At 38.1% G+C, this 16,688-nt stretch overlaps 1 protein-coding gene across 14 annotated transcripts in view; it reads left to right on the plus strand.

Moving 5' to 3' along the window:
* Positions 1–16,688, plus strand: part of Glut1 (Glucose transporter 1) — a 102,350-nt gene that overhangs the window by 46,069 nt on the left and 39,593 nt on the right. For 12 of the 14 annotated variants that reach the window (XR_013009607.1, XR_013009609.1, XR_013009608.1 and 9 more), the window contains exons 4-10: positions 7,039–7,231; positions 9,627–9,737; positions 10,169–10,264; positions 11,589–11,749; positions 11,959–12,318; positions 14,223–14,454; positions 14,604–14,816. Coding sequence is in view for 11 of the 14 variants with exons in the window: in XM_076430436.1 (XP_076286551.1) it covers positions 7,039–7,231; positions 9,627–9,737; positions 10,169–10,264; positions 11,589–11,749; positions 11,959–12,318; positions 14,223–14,454; positions 14,604–14,816 (1,366 nt within the window). In the remaining 3 variants the exon portion in view is untranslated. Of the gene's footprint in view, positions 1–4,580; positions 4,885–7,038; positions 7,232–9,626; positions 9,738–10,168; positions 10,265–11,588; positions 11,750–11,958; positions 12,319–14,222; positions 14,455–14,603; positions 14,817–16,688 lie in introns of those variants that run through there. The other 2 variants (XM_076430446.1, XM_076430447.1) reach the window with 2 other exon arrangements.

Consider the following 16,688-nt stretch of genomic DNA (forward strand, 5'->3'; position numbering starts at 1 on the left):
ACCTACGGTTACTCATGTCATTATTCGGTCATGATACTTTGTGTACAATATGATACATGATACACAATTCCCCCTCCCCTGCGTAGAGCGATCACAAATCTCTAAACCTACCGAGCCTTAAAAGTAACTGGTACATCTTCCCTTATAAAAATGACAAGACTGATTTTATTTAGACTCTGTGCGGCTCCTATTATAATACGTGCTTTACTAAAGATATTTATACAATCAATTCTTATGAAATCATTTTTATTATTTCAATAATTGTAAATAATAAATCTGGAACCGGTCGTTTTGACCGCTGGTGGTAGGTTTAGTGTTAAAAAGACTGTATACAAGATGTCTCAGGAATCATTGTGGCACAAGCGGCCATGAGGTGATTCTCTGTACAAAAATGAAAACAACATTTTTTAGTTTGACACGTCGTTTTCGAGAAAAACGAGTTGACGGTCCGTCGGATGCGCGTGTCCTGGTGTCTGCACGAAGTAGAACCGGTGAGTCGTAGTCAGACGTGTCAGCCAATCCCTATCTAATAGCACGCGTTCCCGTTGAATTTTCAAACTCGATATTCTCGAAAATGAGACCACAAAGAAGAAAATGTTATTCTTTTATGTAAACTTGTTTTTGCACCTAAAGTCGCCACCTGGCCGTTTACACCATGATTTCGGAAACATGCCGTATGTTGAAAAGAAAATTGATAAATCAAGTCTGATAAATAAGGTCCACCATCTGAGGTTTAAGTTCTGTCCACTGAAAAGTGCAAATAATAGAAGAATGCAAATTACTTTCATATTTTATCAAGACAACCATCCAAAGCATAAGGTCACAATACTACGGCAATATTTGTATAATTGTTATACAATTATAGTAAAGTTTCACACACGAAGAATCGAAAAAACACTAATAAATTCAAATGATTAAATCGCAAGCACAATATTTAAAACAAATGTTAATATGCCCGAACGATTACACAAACGGATGCATGATAAATAGATCTTTATGCAAAATAAAAAATTCTCTACTTGTATTGCAAAGAACTGCAGTGAAATAGAAATTTATTTTTTTTCTTAATACATCTAATTGATTGGAACTATAATACAACAATATTTTTAAATTCTTCAAATGATGTTTTACTGTTTTAAATTGCAGCTACTCATTTTTGTCATAAATGCATAAAATTCGCTGTCTAATGATAAAATATTAAAATCGCAGTTCTTCGTAATTTTTGATGTAGCAAATATTTACTTTTCACACATTTGACAAGTTTTTCGTTAAAATATATTGTACATTTAAATGTTACTGTTAGCAGAGTTGGGCAAAAATTTTATTGAGATAAAAACTTCGAATAAAGTGGGTTTCAGACCCACTTGGAAGAAACCCACTTTTTCGACATTTTTATTTAAATAAAATTTTTGTCCAGCTCCGACTGTTAGAAAGAAATTTTTTGTGTATTTACACCCTAAAATAAATGGATTATCTTCTTGTGAAATGAACGATATTACATCGAAATCAATCCGTCTTACACACAGCAACAATTATAGAAATATCAGTGTCCAAATATTGATATGAGCAACTGTAGATTATCTATACGTCGCGCGAGTCCGGACCTCGAGCGACACCACTACAGAGGGGAGAGTTTTACTTACCAAAAATTTGAAAGATTTCAAAGAAACACATGATACGCGCGGATTCAGTTTTGCCGAGGACGTTGTTGTATCGCACGATGGGCGTCGCCACCGACGTCTTTGAGAATTATCTGGATCGTTGGATGTACTGGATCCACACAACACCGATCGTTATTGCGTCGGTTTATTCATGTTTTATTACTGTCCCGTTCAACAATCAACGGGTTTATTTTTTATTCTAACGTGGAGTCTCGCTGACCGGCCGCTAGAGATCATGCTTTCACTGTTAATTAAAAATGAATTAACGTATCCTGTAATTCGTGAAGTTTTTAAAACATTTAATATTCATTTATGAATCGAGAGTATGAACTTACAAATTTTCAAGTTGTTTTGATTTTATTTAAATTCATATTAAATTTTTCTATCTACTCCGACACTAATTTTATAACAGAAGAAATTCTGAACTAATCGCTTAAAATTTTGAGGAAAAATATTATTAATCATTTAACTGGATTCGGTATTTTATGGAGAACCAGGAAAAAATTATTTTCTCCTTTTCAAAAAATTTTTTTATACATTTTTATCGTAATATATGCTTGGATAAAGAAATCGATTCAATCATTTTCTACGAAATGGGCTTCACAAGTTTAACCATTCTAAAATAAGAATGTACGGGTGACCAAATACACGCGAAATAAGCATCCGTACTAGACCTAATAATAATCAAGAAGCCGAAGAAGAAATTAGCATCAACGACATTTAAATGAAAAACACGAAATGTGATCGATAGCGATACAGCGAGACACTGGCATACACCGTAACGCGGTGGACTTTATTTTTACCGTGGCGATTCGTAACGAACGGTATCGAATAAAATTGGAAAGGTCATCGAACGTGAACTATGATCTCGGCTGATTGAAACGTTTACATTTTGATTTAATAGTTTAGTGCCTATTCTTAGGATCCTGTATTAATATTCCGTAGTGATCTCTCTCTTAGGCTCTTCTACATAGCAACTCTGTACTCTGCTCTGTTTCTAAAGCGATTTTGAACGTAGAAAGTTACATTTAGCATTCCTCCTTCGTCTATTGTGAGACGCGCCGACCGTAGCTTTTCACTCGAGTTTGAAGTTCTTTGGAATTATCGTAAACCTTTTGAAGTCTCATCGAAGTAACTTAGCTTAGTGCCACCCGGCAGTACAGTAGAACAGCGTGTATAAGCTCTTAAGGCTTGCATACCAATTAAGAGAACACTTCTCGCTCTCTATTATTCGCCCTGAAGTACCCCGAATCGATAGCACTTGCTTTATCGACCGACAAAACTCTCTCGTAGACAAGAATTAACTATCCGAACGAACCTTTCTTTTACCACAAACCATTTGCTCATTCGAATGACAGCGGCCTTTGACAGTCAGTGCTTGTCTCGGAACCGCATCCAGGTAATTCCCGGCCTAAGTGGCGGTGCCTCGTTTCATTCGGTTCGCAAATATCAACGTACAAAAAGCAAAGAACAAGAATACAAAAAAACAAACAGACCAATACTGTGCGCATAAGACCGCACGAACGAAGAGAAAACTTCTACGGCTCCCCCGAGTTTACCCGAATAACGTTTCACTTCGGAGCGTGACGGTTCAGACTCGTTCACTGTCCCGGCAATTGTGTACGCGGTGCGCCTAAAGAAGTTTTCACTTCGGAAAGAAAAGAAAGATAAAGGACCGAAAGCGAAAAACAAAAACGAAAAAAAACAACAAGACAGACGTGTTTCTTTTCCCCGCTTATTATTTTCTATTATAGACTATTTTTATATGTATCAGAGAATGCAACTGCAAGGCTTTGTGCCGTGACATTTATCATTTATACATTATATAAATCACACTCGCTCTAGTCCTATTCTTTGTACATATACTGACACACCCCTCGGTCATAACAGTTACTATCGAGACACCCGGCGAGAATATGTTGTTTCCGATATGTCGCCATTTTACATACCTAACATTAACAGATTTTGTCCATGAATCTCTCTATTTTTGGCTGCGGCGCTCGCAGGCTTACCACTGATTGCTCATTCCATTCGATGTCATGTCACGTTCTTTCGAAGTCGGGTACACAAATAAGCGTGCAACGCCCGCGCCGTTGAACGATAACGGAGAATATCGAGGACGGGACAAAAGGAAACCGCGAAACGATCCTTGTTCTCTCCTCAGTTTGTGAATCACGCACCGGTGTTGAAATGCAATTCACGATCTCGTTGTCCTTACACGTGTGGTTGTGCGAGAGAGAGAAGCACCGTAATAATGAAATCAACCGGCGACCGCACAAAGATCATCGAGTATTATCGGAGATCGAGCTCGCGCGATAACGTACAGTAGCGTTTCGCCAAAATAGCAGAACAGTTCCTTGGCATTGGTTACCGATCGATATACACTCGTTGTTCAATGTGCTCGTCGTTGTCACTTATTTGTGTGCGTGTCTGTTATTATTATACTCACTTCATGAGATCATGCTGATTTTTGTCAATTATTTTGCCAAACCGTTCGTTTGTCGCATATATTAAAAATAAATATATATATATATATGTATATATAAAAAATCAATCAAAGAGAAATATGAAAAAAATACCAGAAACGACTAAAAACTAGTAAACGAAAAAGTGATGGTCCCATTCAAATTGCAAGCTCGCTTGTGGACGCGGGCGACTAGGCAGGGGTGAGTAAGCTGGCGGCGCGTCGCATAAGCGATGCGTGAGAACCTAAGCGAGAACAGAAATTTATTAAAAACGAAAAAAGATAAAACGATAAGATGATGAAATTATTTAAAAAAAAAAAAAAAAAAATTCGTCTCTCTGCACGTGACGAGCCTGTCCTCTAGAAGAGTCGGACGTCACGTGACACTAATTCGAGCGACTATACCATTGTGTCACATTGATTTTGACTGAACCACGACTGTGTTTCCAAACTAGGTAAAGTTTTACAGAGTGAGTGAGATAAGAGGCAGGGGCGGGCGTCGTCGGCCTTTAAACCCCCCGCCACACGTTACCCCTCCACCTTTGGTTGTGGACCCACTTGACAACAAGCTGTGCAATCGTTCAGAGTCAATTGATTGGATTTGGTGGATAATCCAACGTACGTACATATGTCGTGAACAAAGCAAAGAACAAATAGATCTGTGAGAATAAGACGAAATACTGAATCAAGAGGAGTGAGTGGGGAGGCATAGAGGCTACTGTAGTTTCGGAACACAGCCATGGTCTCCCTACCTCCCAGGTACATGGCAACATCATCACTGCTCTTTCTTTCTCTCTATCTCTATCTCTCTGTCTATCTATTCACACTTTCTTTCTCATTGACTTATTTCTTTCAATCCCGTTCATTTCATGTGCTACACCCTTCGTTCACCAACCTCTCTCTCTCTCTCTCTTCCTCCCAGAATTATTCAAATACTACCCCTGGCAAAAATTATTCGATCAAACAGATGAAGTGTCCATCATTCGATCAATTATCCACAGCTTCAATATGAAAAATGTTTCCATCGATGACAAAGCCAAGTTCGATGATAAAACTTGTCGTATATAAAGACAATAAATAATTCTCATAAAGTAGGGAGGAGTTCAACACCCACAAGTATATTATCATATTATCTTGATCACCAGAAATATTAAAAAGTGTTCTATTGCTTTGCTATACTACTTCAATTTCTTCGTAGCTTCCACATAAAGGAGGACAATGTATTCTTTTATATTTGATAAAATTTATTATTACTCGTGTACATTCACGTATAATTATTCATATTTGATATACAATCATGTTCGCGACTTTGATCGAATATTTGATGCCAGGGGTAGTATTTCATTCGGATCATTCTATCTCTTTCTCTCTTCTCTCTTACGGTTCATGTGTTCATTCATTTTTCACTATTCACACCGTCACTCGTGCCTTGCGTGATTCTCCCCGTTCTCGTCTCTCCTCCTCTCTCCGCTCTTTCTATTTCTCTCTCTCTCTCTCTTTCTTTCTCATTTTGTGTTCCGTCTCTTTCGTTTGGTTTTGGTTCTCTCTGTTCATTCGTTTCGACCGTTGATTAAAATCACCCTTTTTTGCTTGGCTGTGCACATCGATCGATAAGTTTGCTAAATCACCCTCGATCGAGAGATTCCTGATCGTTCTCATTACTTATTTATTGTCCACATGCAACGTTTACGAACTATACGAGCATTGGATCATTTGTCTTTCAACCCACTTGCACATTCCCGCATCGTGTTTTGTAGATTAGGCTTCGCGTGTGCCGAAGCTCTCGCGACCGATTTACGGGGAATGGAAAAACAGTATACATATAGATAGAATACGTGTTGGTGTGTACGTAGTGTATATCGCGATTCGAACGGAAAATCGAGGACTTGGGGTGGTCGTATTTGATATATATGTTTTCTCGCGACGATCCTAGAATCGCGATCATTCTACCGGTATCTACACCTGTTATAAACGCGGGGACTAGTTCTCATCTCTCACCTTCACAAACTTCCATCTAATGTGCACAGCTCTGACAACTATGTTTAATGTGTGTATATAAATATATATATGTATGTATATGTATATATATATATATTTACGTATATATATATATACATTTAAATATTTATATATATGTATATATCACCGTAGTTTTTCACCCTGACACTCACCCACACACAGTTTTAGACCTGCTTTTAGTGGCGTTTGTACATTGTGCTATATTTTTTCGATTCGATATTATTACTCTCTATATATTCATTATTACATAGACGGATCATGGTATATATATACATATAGTATATAGTACGTATATTTGTGTCCGATATATATGCAAATATGTGTATATATATATCTTTCTCTCTGTTAACATGCTATAATCGTGTAATACCCGACCGCTTCCTTAGCTGCCGAGCTACCGCTGGCTCGCTGACAATTGTTCAAAGCATCATCGGCGAGAAAATGTGTGTGACAACACACGTTGCACCCGTTCAGTTCCATAGTATAGCAGAGATCTTTTCCGTTCCACCGGCTAGAGCTTTTGTATCCTTGCACGTGACAAACGGAGAATATAAACGAGCGCCTGATAAATAGGAAAGAAAACTAGAGAATAAAAAAAAAAAAAACAGAATACAGCGGCAGAGATTATACACACGGTACTGTGTATGTGTGTGTTGTTTCACGCGTGTATATCTGTGTGTGCGTGCAGCATAAAGATGAGGCTAACCGTGAAGGCTCGGCAGTTTCGCGCGCGCGATATTTAGTTGGTCTTCTGTTTAGGGATATACTCCATATAGGCATTATAGTTCTAGCCTTGATCGTGTCTAGTGTCTGTCAATGTGCTCGACAATGTCGAATCTTGCTTACACGGGGCGAGCCAGCGTGATTCACGTTAGGGTATATGTGTGTGGGCAGTCTGCAGAAACAGGTCAGCGTTATGAGTATGAACTTGAGTGCCAAGCTGGACGAGCTGCAGCGGGGTGACCGCCAGCTGGAGACGACCGTCGCCCTATGCGAGATCCGCACACAGCTGCAGGAGCTCACCAAGAGCGTAGAGTCTTGTCAGAGCGAGGTCAGCGAGGTCAAACGGGACATGGTCGCGATCAAGGTATTGTCGATCTACGGCCAAACTCTCCCCAGCCGCCTTGCTCGCTCAACGATCTTCCCCAAAGACGCACGAGAACCCGAAGATGTCTGCTAACCGATTCCTAGGATGGGTCGGGAAGCTGTTCGGTTCAAAACCGTTCGGATCCTCGAATATTTTGGGATTCCTGAACATCTCAGAGATCTAGGTGCACGGTAGTAGCTAGGAGGCAGATGGAGAGATGTAATTTCGTACACTTGTTAAATGCTATCACGTCTCAATATTGACGAAACATTAATCTTCCTACATTAGTAGGTTCCGAGATATACGACCTCAAAAATCGCTAAATTTGTCACTGACTGACTGACTGACGGATCATCAAAACCTTTTGGGTACTTCCCATTGACCTACAAGCTTGAAATTTGGTACATAGGTCCACCATAACAAACACTCAAAGGAATAATTATTAAAGTTTGAAATTTTACACCTTACAGGGGTTGTATTGAAAAAAAAAATATTACGAAATAGGTACGTAGGATAGGACATAGCAGCATAACATACATAAGTATACGTTTTATTAGCTTCGAAGTCGCAACAAATACTGATGAAAATATTGGTCGGCATGTTCGAGTTCTCGTACGACCCTAATCTTCCGGCTCCTATTCCCGCACCAGTAGAATCGGACATACCGCTCAGACAGGTCGTTCCAACGGTTTTGAGAACCATAAAGCAAAAAGCTTCCTCCTGAGCTCATTCGTTACAAGATCGTGCGGACGTTTATGCTAATTTCGAACTTCCGGCCACCGTTTTTGGTAACTGGAACGAAGTTGGAAGTTGGCTTTTCTGCTAAGGATTTTATCTGACTACAAACGAGAAAGGCAACTTGTTAAAAGTCGCTGTTCTTGTTGCTTTTGACGCATAAATTCATAAATGTAAGAGTAGTTATTACGAGACCGTGGGTGTTCATGCAAATTCTGAATTTTGAAGTCTGGTTTTTGTTGAGGATTAATAAGAAAACCTACATAATTCATTTTCTATTGTGTCTGCTCTTGAAAAAGTGTATTGAATCTTTGTTTGGTTTCATAATTTAGCGTGTTTATCTGGTAATTGAATTTTTCGAATTCCGGAAAAAATTGCTTTCATTTTCTGGAAGTTCCATTTGTTTGTAGGAGAATACTTGACCTGCAATAGTACTGATTAAAAGAAGTTCACCATATTTTTAAGTGAAATGTTTTAAACTCTTCCTACCCTTCTTTAGAAACCAAAAAATGCAGAAGTTAATGTTACAATAAGTGTCCAATTTGCACGAACTAGTGTTGTATAAAGCTCGAGTCTTCGAAGCTCCAGAGCTCAGTCTTAAAGACTAAGTTTCTATAGAAGAACTCTTTAAGACTGAGCTATGGAGCTTCGAAGACTCGAGCTTTATACAACACTAGCACGAACTTCTCTTTCAATTTTTTTTTTACCTCGTCTTCGAATGAAAAAATATTTGTACGTATTATTACTTGACTTCGTTCAAAAAGAATCATTGTATCTTCAAGATTCTAAGACCAAAATTGTCCCAATTCTTCCTTGATGACACCGAAAAGAAAATGGTATCCGCTCATACTAAAAGTTTTCTTACCGCCGCCATATTGGAAGCGGAATGGCCGTAGGATTAAGTTGATGTGCCTTTCTTTTTTTAGAATCTCGAGTTACCCAGTAATATAAAATTCTTCTCTTTCCACAGGTATTTGCTAAAGCTTGTATGTCTACAGCTGTCCGTCCCGATATTTTTAAATAGCTGAAATACGCTTCGGTTTTTTGAACACCCAATTGTTTCATTTTCAGTGCTTCCCACGCATCAAGATTTTTTATGTTGCCCATAAACAAAGAAGAATTTGATCAATTTTTCCAGTCAATTTTCTACTTCGTATTAGAAGCCTTTTACGGTTTATGATTTCATCCTGTTTAGTTTGACCAAAATATGAAACGAAGCAATGTCTACACATATACACTACCGCTCACGGAAGTTTGGCCAAGAGAGAAAATTTAAAATATCTTTAAACAAGTACAACAAAATAATTTAAACGACTATTGTTTTCATATGCCGTGCATCTGACCAAAGGTTTTACACTAGTTTAAACATACACAGGATGAATCGTGGAAAGTGGTACCTATTTAGTTTCGAATCTTGTTCATTTCAAATCGATTATTTGGTATTATTATATTTTCGTAGAAAGTAAAAATAAATGCTATTATTCTCAAAACTTTTGGAACAACCGTTGCGCGCGACGGAACGAAAAATGCCGTTCGACCGTTTCGACGAACAGTTTCAGAAACGCTTATTCCAATTTATTTACGTTTCGCTATACCGTTCAGTTATTTCGTTGAGAAGTGTCTTCCTGTTTGTAAATTATAATTTCCTAATCCAACGCAGCACGAACTCGATACAGTACAGCAGGTGAAAGAAGAGATAGAAGAGTTACGAGAATATGTGGATCGACTAGAAGAACACTCTCATCGGCGGAAACTTAGACTTTTGCAACAGGTGATCCTTGTATCTCGAACGAGAATGCTTATTTATTGGTGTGTTTTTTTTTATTTTGTACCGAGAACGTATGATACACCGCTTTTGATGGCTGCTTGTTTGTACGATTATCATCATCATCCTACGTCCTACATCGCAATTGTATTTGTTTCGTTATGCTGTTCCCCGTTTCATTTCATGATTTATCATTCTTTACTTCATTGTAGCGTATGATTTTTATAGTTATATTGACGAATATTTTGTAATAAATCAGTCTAACATTCTCTGGTGTTCTTTTATTTATCCCTTCATCTTTATGATTTTTACCATTCGAATTATTTTATTTGAGGCTGCGATTGTTTTACTATGTTTTCGCGAGAATTGGTATCGTTTTGCAAGTTTCCATTCTTTTACAAGGCTATGTATTAAACAATGTTTGATGGTATTTTCAGGGACTGACACTTTTCCTGTCGTATGCAATACTGGCAGCGGTTTTAGGAATGTTGCAGTTTGGATACAATACCGGAGTCATTAACGCACCGGAAGTGGTACGTTCTCCAAAACACAGATTTTACAATGCGCGCATTAGTGAAGATTAAGGTGATGTCTGTTCTGTGTACAATTTGTCAACAGAATTATAATCGGGATTGTAATCAGAATTGTCAACAGAAATGTAATCAGTAGAATGCGGATCTTTATGCAAAATAAGAACTTTCTATCTGAACTGCGAAACTGTGAAATAAATATTTAATTTCTTGTTGAATATGTTTTTAATAGGTTAAAACTAATATAGTAGTATATTTCAATTCTTCAAATTTTTTTTCTGTCAGAAATTAGACCTACCATTTTTATCATACATGCATAAAATCCGCAGTCTAGTAATCAGAGACCAAAAATAACAGTTATTCTAAACTTTTCCACAATAAAAACCATTAATAAAAAGCTGATTATTATTGAAATTTACGATAATCAACACAGAATATAAAGAAAAAATCGAAGAACTGTTTGATTACAAATAACAGTTATTATGGTAAAAAAATCTGGATCCTTCTCGCGGTAACTGTTTTCGACGAAGAAAAACCACAGTTATGAGCGATTCAAATAAATTTCAGATTTTCTGAATTAAAATGGATTTAATATGGATAAAAACTGCTGATGTTGAATGAATTTTTACAATAGATGAACATTTGATAGTTAATTTTATTTGTTTCTGAATACAGAGAAGACGAGTTTATTTGGGGAAAAGTGATTTGGGGAAAAGTTGCCAATATCATACGATTTAAAGTCAAAGAATGATTTGTTTCTTGGAAAAAGTATAATAAATGAAACGATAGAGTGACATCTTGTTGTAATATATTCCAAGAAACTATTTTACTTACAATCACTTAGTATTTACATATTTTCTTACAATTTGAAAGTGTTCAAAAGTATCTGTCTCGAAAACTTGATTAAGTTTTGATTATGAAACTCTGGCGAATGTTTTAATGCAATGAAACGAAAATTGAAAAATGTTGAGTTGTGCATCGATCGTTAGACATTGCCTAGAATAAGTACAATAAAAAAAATTGAGTGGCTAGCTCCTTGCGATGCCATTTTGTTTGCAGTTACAGTGATTAAAACGTCTTCATCCCCAAAAATGTCTTAGAAGGGAAAAGAAATATTTATTTGGATGTTTAAATTTTATTTCATCGAAAAAGAAACACACTACATTCATATTTGTTAGACTCTGTTGAAAGCTTCATGACGAGCCTGACTCGTTAAAATACGGCAAGGGGCTAGTAGTGATTTGGCAACTTTTCCCTACGGAAAGATTTCGCAAAAAACCGTATCTAATCATGTTTAATCGAAGAGACACCCTCGAACCTGTTTCAGAACATAGAAAATTTCATGAAAGACGTGTACAAGGATCGGTATGGGGAGGACATTTCGGACGACTTCGTGAAGAAATTGTACTCGGTGGCCGTAAGCATATTTGCGATCGGTGGTATGCTAGGTGGTTTTAGCGGTGGAATAATTGCCAACAGATTTGGCAGGTTTGTACGACACTCTGAATAGAATCTAGAATTGTTTGCCGGTAATCCGCTAACCCTGTTGCATATGCCAGACTTGTTGTACTGTACAATATTACACAATCCTGCGTCATGAAAAACCGTGCGTGTGTGAAACTGGCAGGTAACAATTGTTTATGAATCAACGATTTACATCGTTCATGTTTTTTTGTTTGTTTGACGTTCGCTCACAGAAAGGGGGGCTTACTGCTAAACAACGTGCTGGGCATCGTGGGGGCGTGCCTGATGGGTTGTACAAAGATTGCTCACTCATACGAAATGTTGTTCTTTGGACGGTTCATCATCGGTGTCAATTGTGGCTTAAACACCTCATTGGTTCCCATGTACATATCGGAGATAGCACCACTGAACCTGAGAGGCGGCCTAGGCACGGTGAACCAGCTCGCTGTTACGGTGGGTCTCCTGGTCTCCCAGGTGCTGGGCATCGAGCAAATCCTTGGAACAAATGACGGTTGGCCAGTTCTCTTAGGGCTAGCTATCTGCCCTGCGATTCTACAGTTATTGCTGCTTCCAGTTTGCCCTGAATCACCAAGGTAGAAACACCAGCGTAGCATCTCTAATCAATGATATTACATCTATACTGTAGTCCCTCGGTATCTGACCTTATTCGCTGCATCGATATTGATCCACGAGCTTTCCTTGCACGTGCGTTTAGTCTACATATTGCGATCCTTGCTAAACAACCGTGAATATCTGTGCCAGGCGAATCGTGCGCTGACGAGCAGCCAAATTGATTATCTCAACGCGTTTCTTTACCCTTATTCAAAACAATCTCTTCAAGTACTGTGCGGAGTACGAGAGAGAACTAGCGGGAAGGGAACGGGGAAAGAAGCCTGACCATTCAGATTACCTTTGCGTTCCTCTTGTCCCGTTCCCCTCCCGCTAGTCTTCTCTCGTGCTCTGGACAGTATACACTCTTTGATGTTTTCTTATCGGAGAAATCATCAGATAGATTCCTAACTCTCTAGTGCAGTGGTTCTTAAACTGTGGTCCGCGAAACAATTTTGAATTTTTACATTAACAGATATTTTTGCTGAAAAAAGGTCATTCGAATCATTTCCATGTTCAAAATGTTTCATGTTTTCATATTTTCATGTTTCAAATTAAGTCTCTAGAACTGCGTAAAATGCCTAGGGTTGAGATGGGGTCCGCAAAAAAGAAAATGTTGTTCAAGAGGGGGGCTCCGGACTACATAAGTTTAAGAACCACTGCTCTAGTGTGTGCCTCGTTACTTGCTCTTTAGCAGACCACCCGGCTTCAACTGGGCAATTATCGAGGGACTACGGTACCCACAAGTTCGTATTGTTGCGTACTAGGTTGTTGCATATAACTACTAACTAGTACAGAGAACACAAGAAAACTAGTTGTAGTAGTAGAAATATTTCCTAAAGACATAACAATTGAATACAATATCGAAATACTAAATTATAATAAACTATGATAATAACTGTGATAATAAATTACAAGTTGATAATGTATTTATCATACGAATATATAGTTTGAAATGCTTTTTGCCCATTACTGGTTATACAGAAGTCTACTGTACTGTTCGTCCGCCAGATGATGTATAGTCTCACTCTATCTTGGCACGCATTGTCGGTATTGGCCAAAGACTGTAACGAAAAACGACAGCGGACTATACCGAGACCGTCTGCCACAACAGCACTGAGACAACAACCGTGTTCTGCACGGAGAGTGATCGTATAGGGACACTATTATTTTTATTGTGCTGCGTCTACCGCACTGACCGCGCCGAGACTTCAATAGAGAGCCGAATATAGTGAAGGACAGAATGAAATACGGATCGCGTGGCCGAACCGTGTCGCCGTCGCCGGCACAGTTTAAAGGCCCGCGTGTTCTCACAATGTAATGCCAATTAAAAATGTTTTATTTTCCGTTACATACTTTTTATGGGACTTTCACTAACTTAATTCTAGCATTTTTCTGATTAAAATAAAACCAAACACGATATAATTTCAATCAAGCGACAAGCTTCGGCCACGCGATCCGTATTTCGTTCTGTCCTTCTCTATTGAAGTCTCGGCGTGGCCGGCTCGGTAGACGCAGTCATAAAAAAATAGTGTCCCTATACGATCACTCTCTGTGCAGAACACAGCTGTTGGAGTAAATGAGGATTTACTGTATTTGATCCCGATCTATGTCACAGCACAGAACCGAGAATCGGCTTAGATTTTACTGTAGTATGATTTCACAGCATCGGCGTAGCCAATGAAGTCTGTGAAAGTAATCGTTTCATTTCACTCGGTACGACCATTGTCATTCTTCGTCATCGTCTTCGGCCAACACTGATGGTAAGGGAGTCAGGATATAATGAGAAACATTTTGCTAGGCGATCATCTGACGGACGGTCAGTACTACGATTTTGCTATTTGGTGAATGCACCGAGTGGTTTCTCATTTTGAACTCTATTCCGCAGATATTTGCTCATTACCAAACAGTGGGAGGAGGAAGCTCGTAAAGCTCTGAGAAGGTTGAGAGCGAGTAACGAAGTGGAAGAAGACATCGAGGAAATGAGAGCCGAAGAACGGGCTCAACAAGCCGAGTCTAGAATATCAATGACAGAGCTCATATGTAGCCCAACGCTGAGAACGCCGCTCGTTATCGGTGTCGTTATGCAACTTTCCCAACAGCTTTCAGGCATTAATGCTGTAAGTAGCCCGTGCTATAAATTCCCTCTGTACGTTAATACGTTCCGTGCCGGACCGATTTTTGGAGACATTCCGTTCAGGCGCGCCGGTCCAGTTCGGCTGTTCGGCATTGTTTAACTTGCCGAAACTGTGATGTCTTTATGTTCCAGGTGTTTTACTATTCGACAAATTTGTTCACTAGTTCTGGTTTGACAGAGGAGAGTGCCAAGTTTGCAACCATTGGCATAGGTGCCATTATGGTTTGTATGACGTTAGTATCCATCCCGCTTATGGATAGAACAGGAAGACGTACACTTCACTTATACGGTCTTGGTGGCATGTTTATCTTTTCAATATTCATCACAATTTCTTTTCTCATAAAGGTAAGTTCAACTTCTGGGACCCCTTTCTTTCCGAGTATGTATAAGTATACTGTTCCGTCGAATCGAAACGTAACGATGATCCTCGACACGGTCGCGGCCATACCATAATGACGATTGTCGCGCGGAGAACGTCGAGGATCGAGAGAAAAAAAAGATATTCGCTTTTTTGAGACTTTTATTCTATTACCGTAGAGAGGGATTAACGTCTTGTGTAAAAAGTCGAGCAGAGATTAGGTCTCGTAGAACGTTTAAGTACACCACAATGAACGTGGATTGTCTATAGTTACCTCTTTGTGCTTTGTCACTTCATGCACCTTGGCAAAAGGTGTATCTAACACTTTGTTCACAGCTGGAGTGCAGCACTGCACCGACAGTGAGAATTATCACCACTTTACGTATATAAATTTGCATTCAATGACTCATTTTAATTTACTCCCAAACATTCATGTAACTTGTAAGGTCTGTTCTCCCGTTTCCTGCACGTTATACTTCAGTTGCGGCAGAGAGATTACGTATGTATGATCGGTACGTTGACACATAACGACAATGTGTTTTAGCCACGTGTTCACGTTGTAGTCACTCTCGACGGTGGTTCACGGGTATTTTTCGTTTTCGTTAAATTCAGATATACGTGCGAGAATTCTTTCACTCTTGAGACCGGGAACAATGACTAAGCCATCCAAAGACTGATCTCAACGCATTCCACTGTTTATAAATGTCTAAACTTTCATATTTTTTAACTACTAACTCTTTGGTATTTCATGTGTATAAGCAGCATTTTTAGCGATGTTACTTGCTTCATTGTACATTATGAGAGATTATTGTTTGAGAGAAATGGTGTGCATTACAAATCATCAATTAACCCTCCGTATGCAGATTAGAATTCGAAATATGTTACATTTTAAGTGAATGAACCTTTTATTCATTTTAACGCCGTGGTGCATAAATTAACAAATATTTAGTAATATTTATTATCTTTAGTTTGAAGCTCTTTCAAATTAAGAGCATTGTGAAGTTCACAACATTCCACAATTAAACTCCTTTGTCTTCTCAATTCTTCTTCCATTTTATTTCTTAAAATCTCCATTCTTTCTTTGTTTCCTAAATTTTCGGTTCAATAAGTAGATCTTTTCGTGCACTTAACTTTACTTTGTTTTTTTATTTTTGTTACGGTTTTTTATTACTTCTTGATTTCATTTTTGTCATATCTTCTAGTTTTATCTTTATTAGTCTTTATTATCTAGTTTTATGTTTATTTTATATATTATAGTATCCTATCTAAGTAATTATATGTATGTATCGAATAGATACCTAACTTAAACTGTTAGGCGGAAGTGAAGCTCGTTTCTCATCGTAGTTGCAATTCACACCGTAGTATTAGGGACACTCCTAGTGATTTTTGTGCCGTGGTAATGAGCTCCTCCTTCACTTTAATGTACGTAATGCTGAGGGCTTAATTTTTTTATTAACACTAGTTTTACGCAGGTCTAGAAAGAACTATTACACATTATTTTATAAACATAACAAGAATGTGTCCATCCAAATTTTTGGCCATTTTTCCAATAGTATCAGGTCATTAAGTATGAAACTTGACAAATGTGTTTGAAATTTGTGTTTTATTTGTCAAGTTTCATACTTAATGACCTGATATATACCTCAAGAACTGAATTTGATAAATAATTCCTCAGGAAAGCATTTATATAATCTGAATAATCGCAAATTAAGAATATTAGAACCCGTCATTTTGATCTAGTGTTAAAAAGACAGGAGATGTTTCATTTTATATTTTTATTGTATCGAAGTAGGTATCTAAATAATAATAATACTTCCCTCTATACAATTTAAAACGATATAAAGAATGTACGATCATGT

Source organism: Lasioglossum baleicum, chromosome 9 (assembly GCF_051020765.1).
Source record: "Lasioglossum baleicum chromosome 9, iyLasBale1, whole genome shotgun sequence".
Lineage (NCBI taxonomy): Eukaryota > Metazoa > Arthropoda > Insecta > Hymenoptera > Halictidae > Lasioglossum > Lasioglossum baleicum.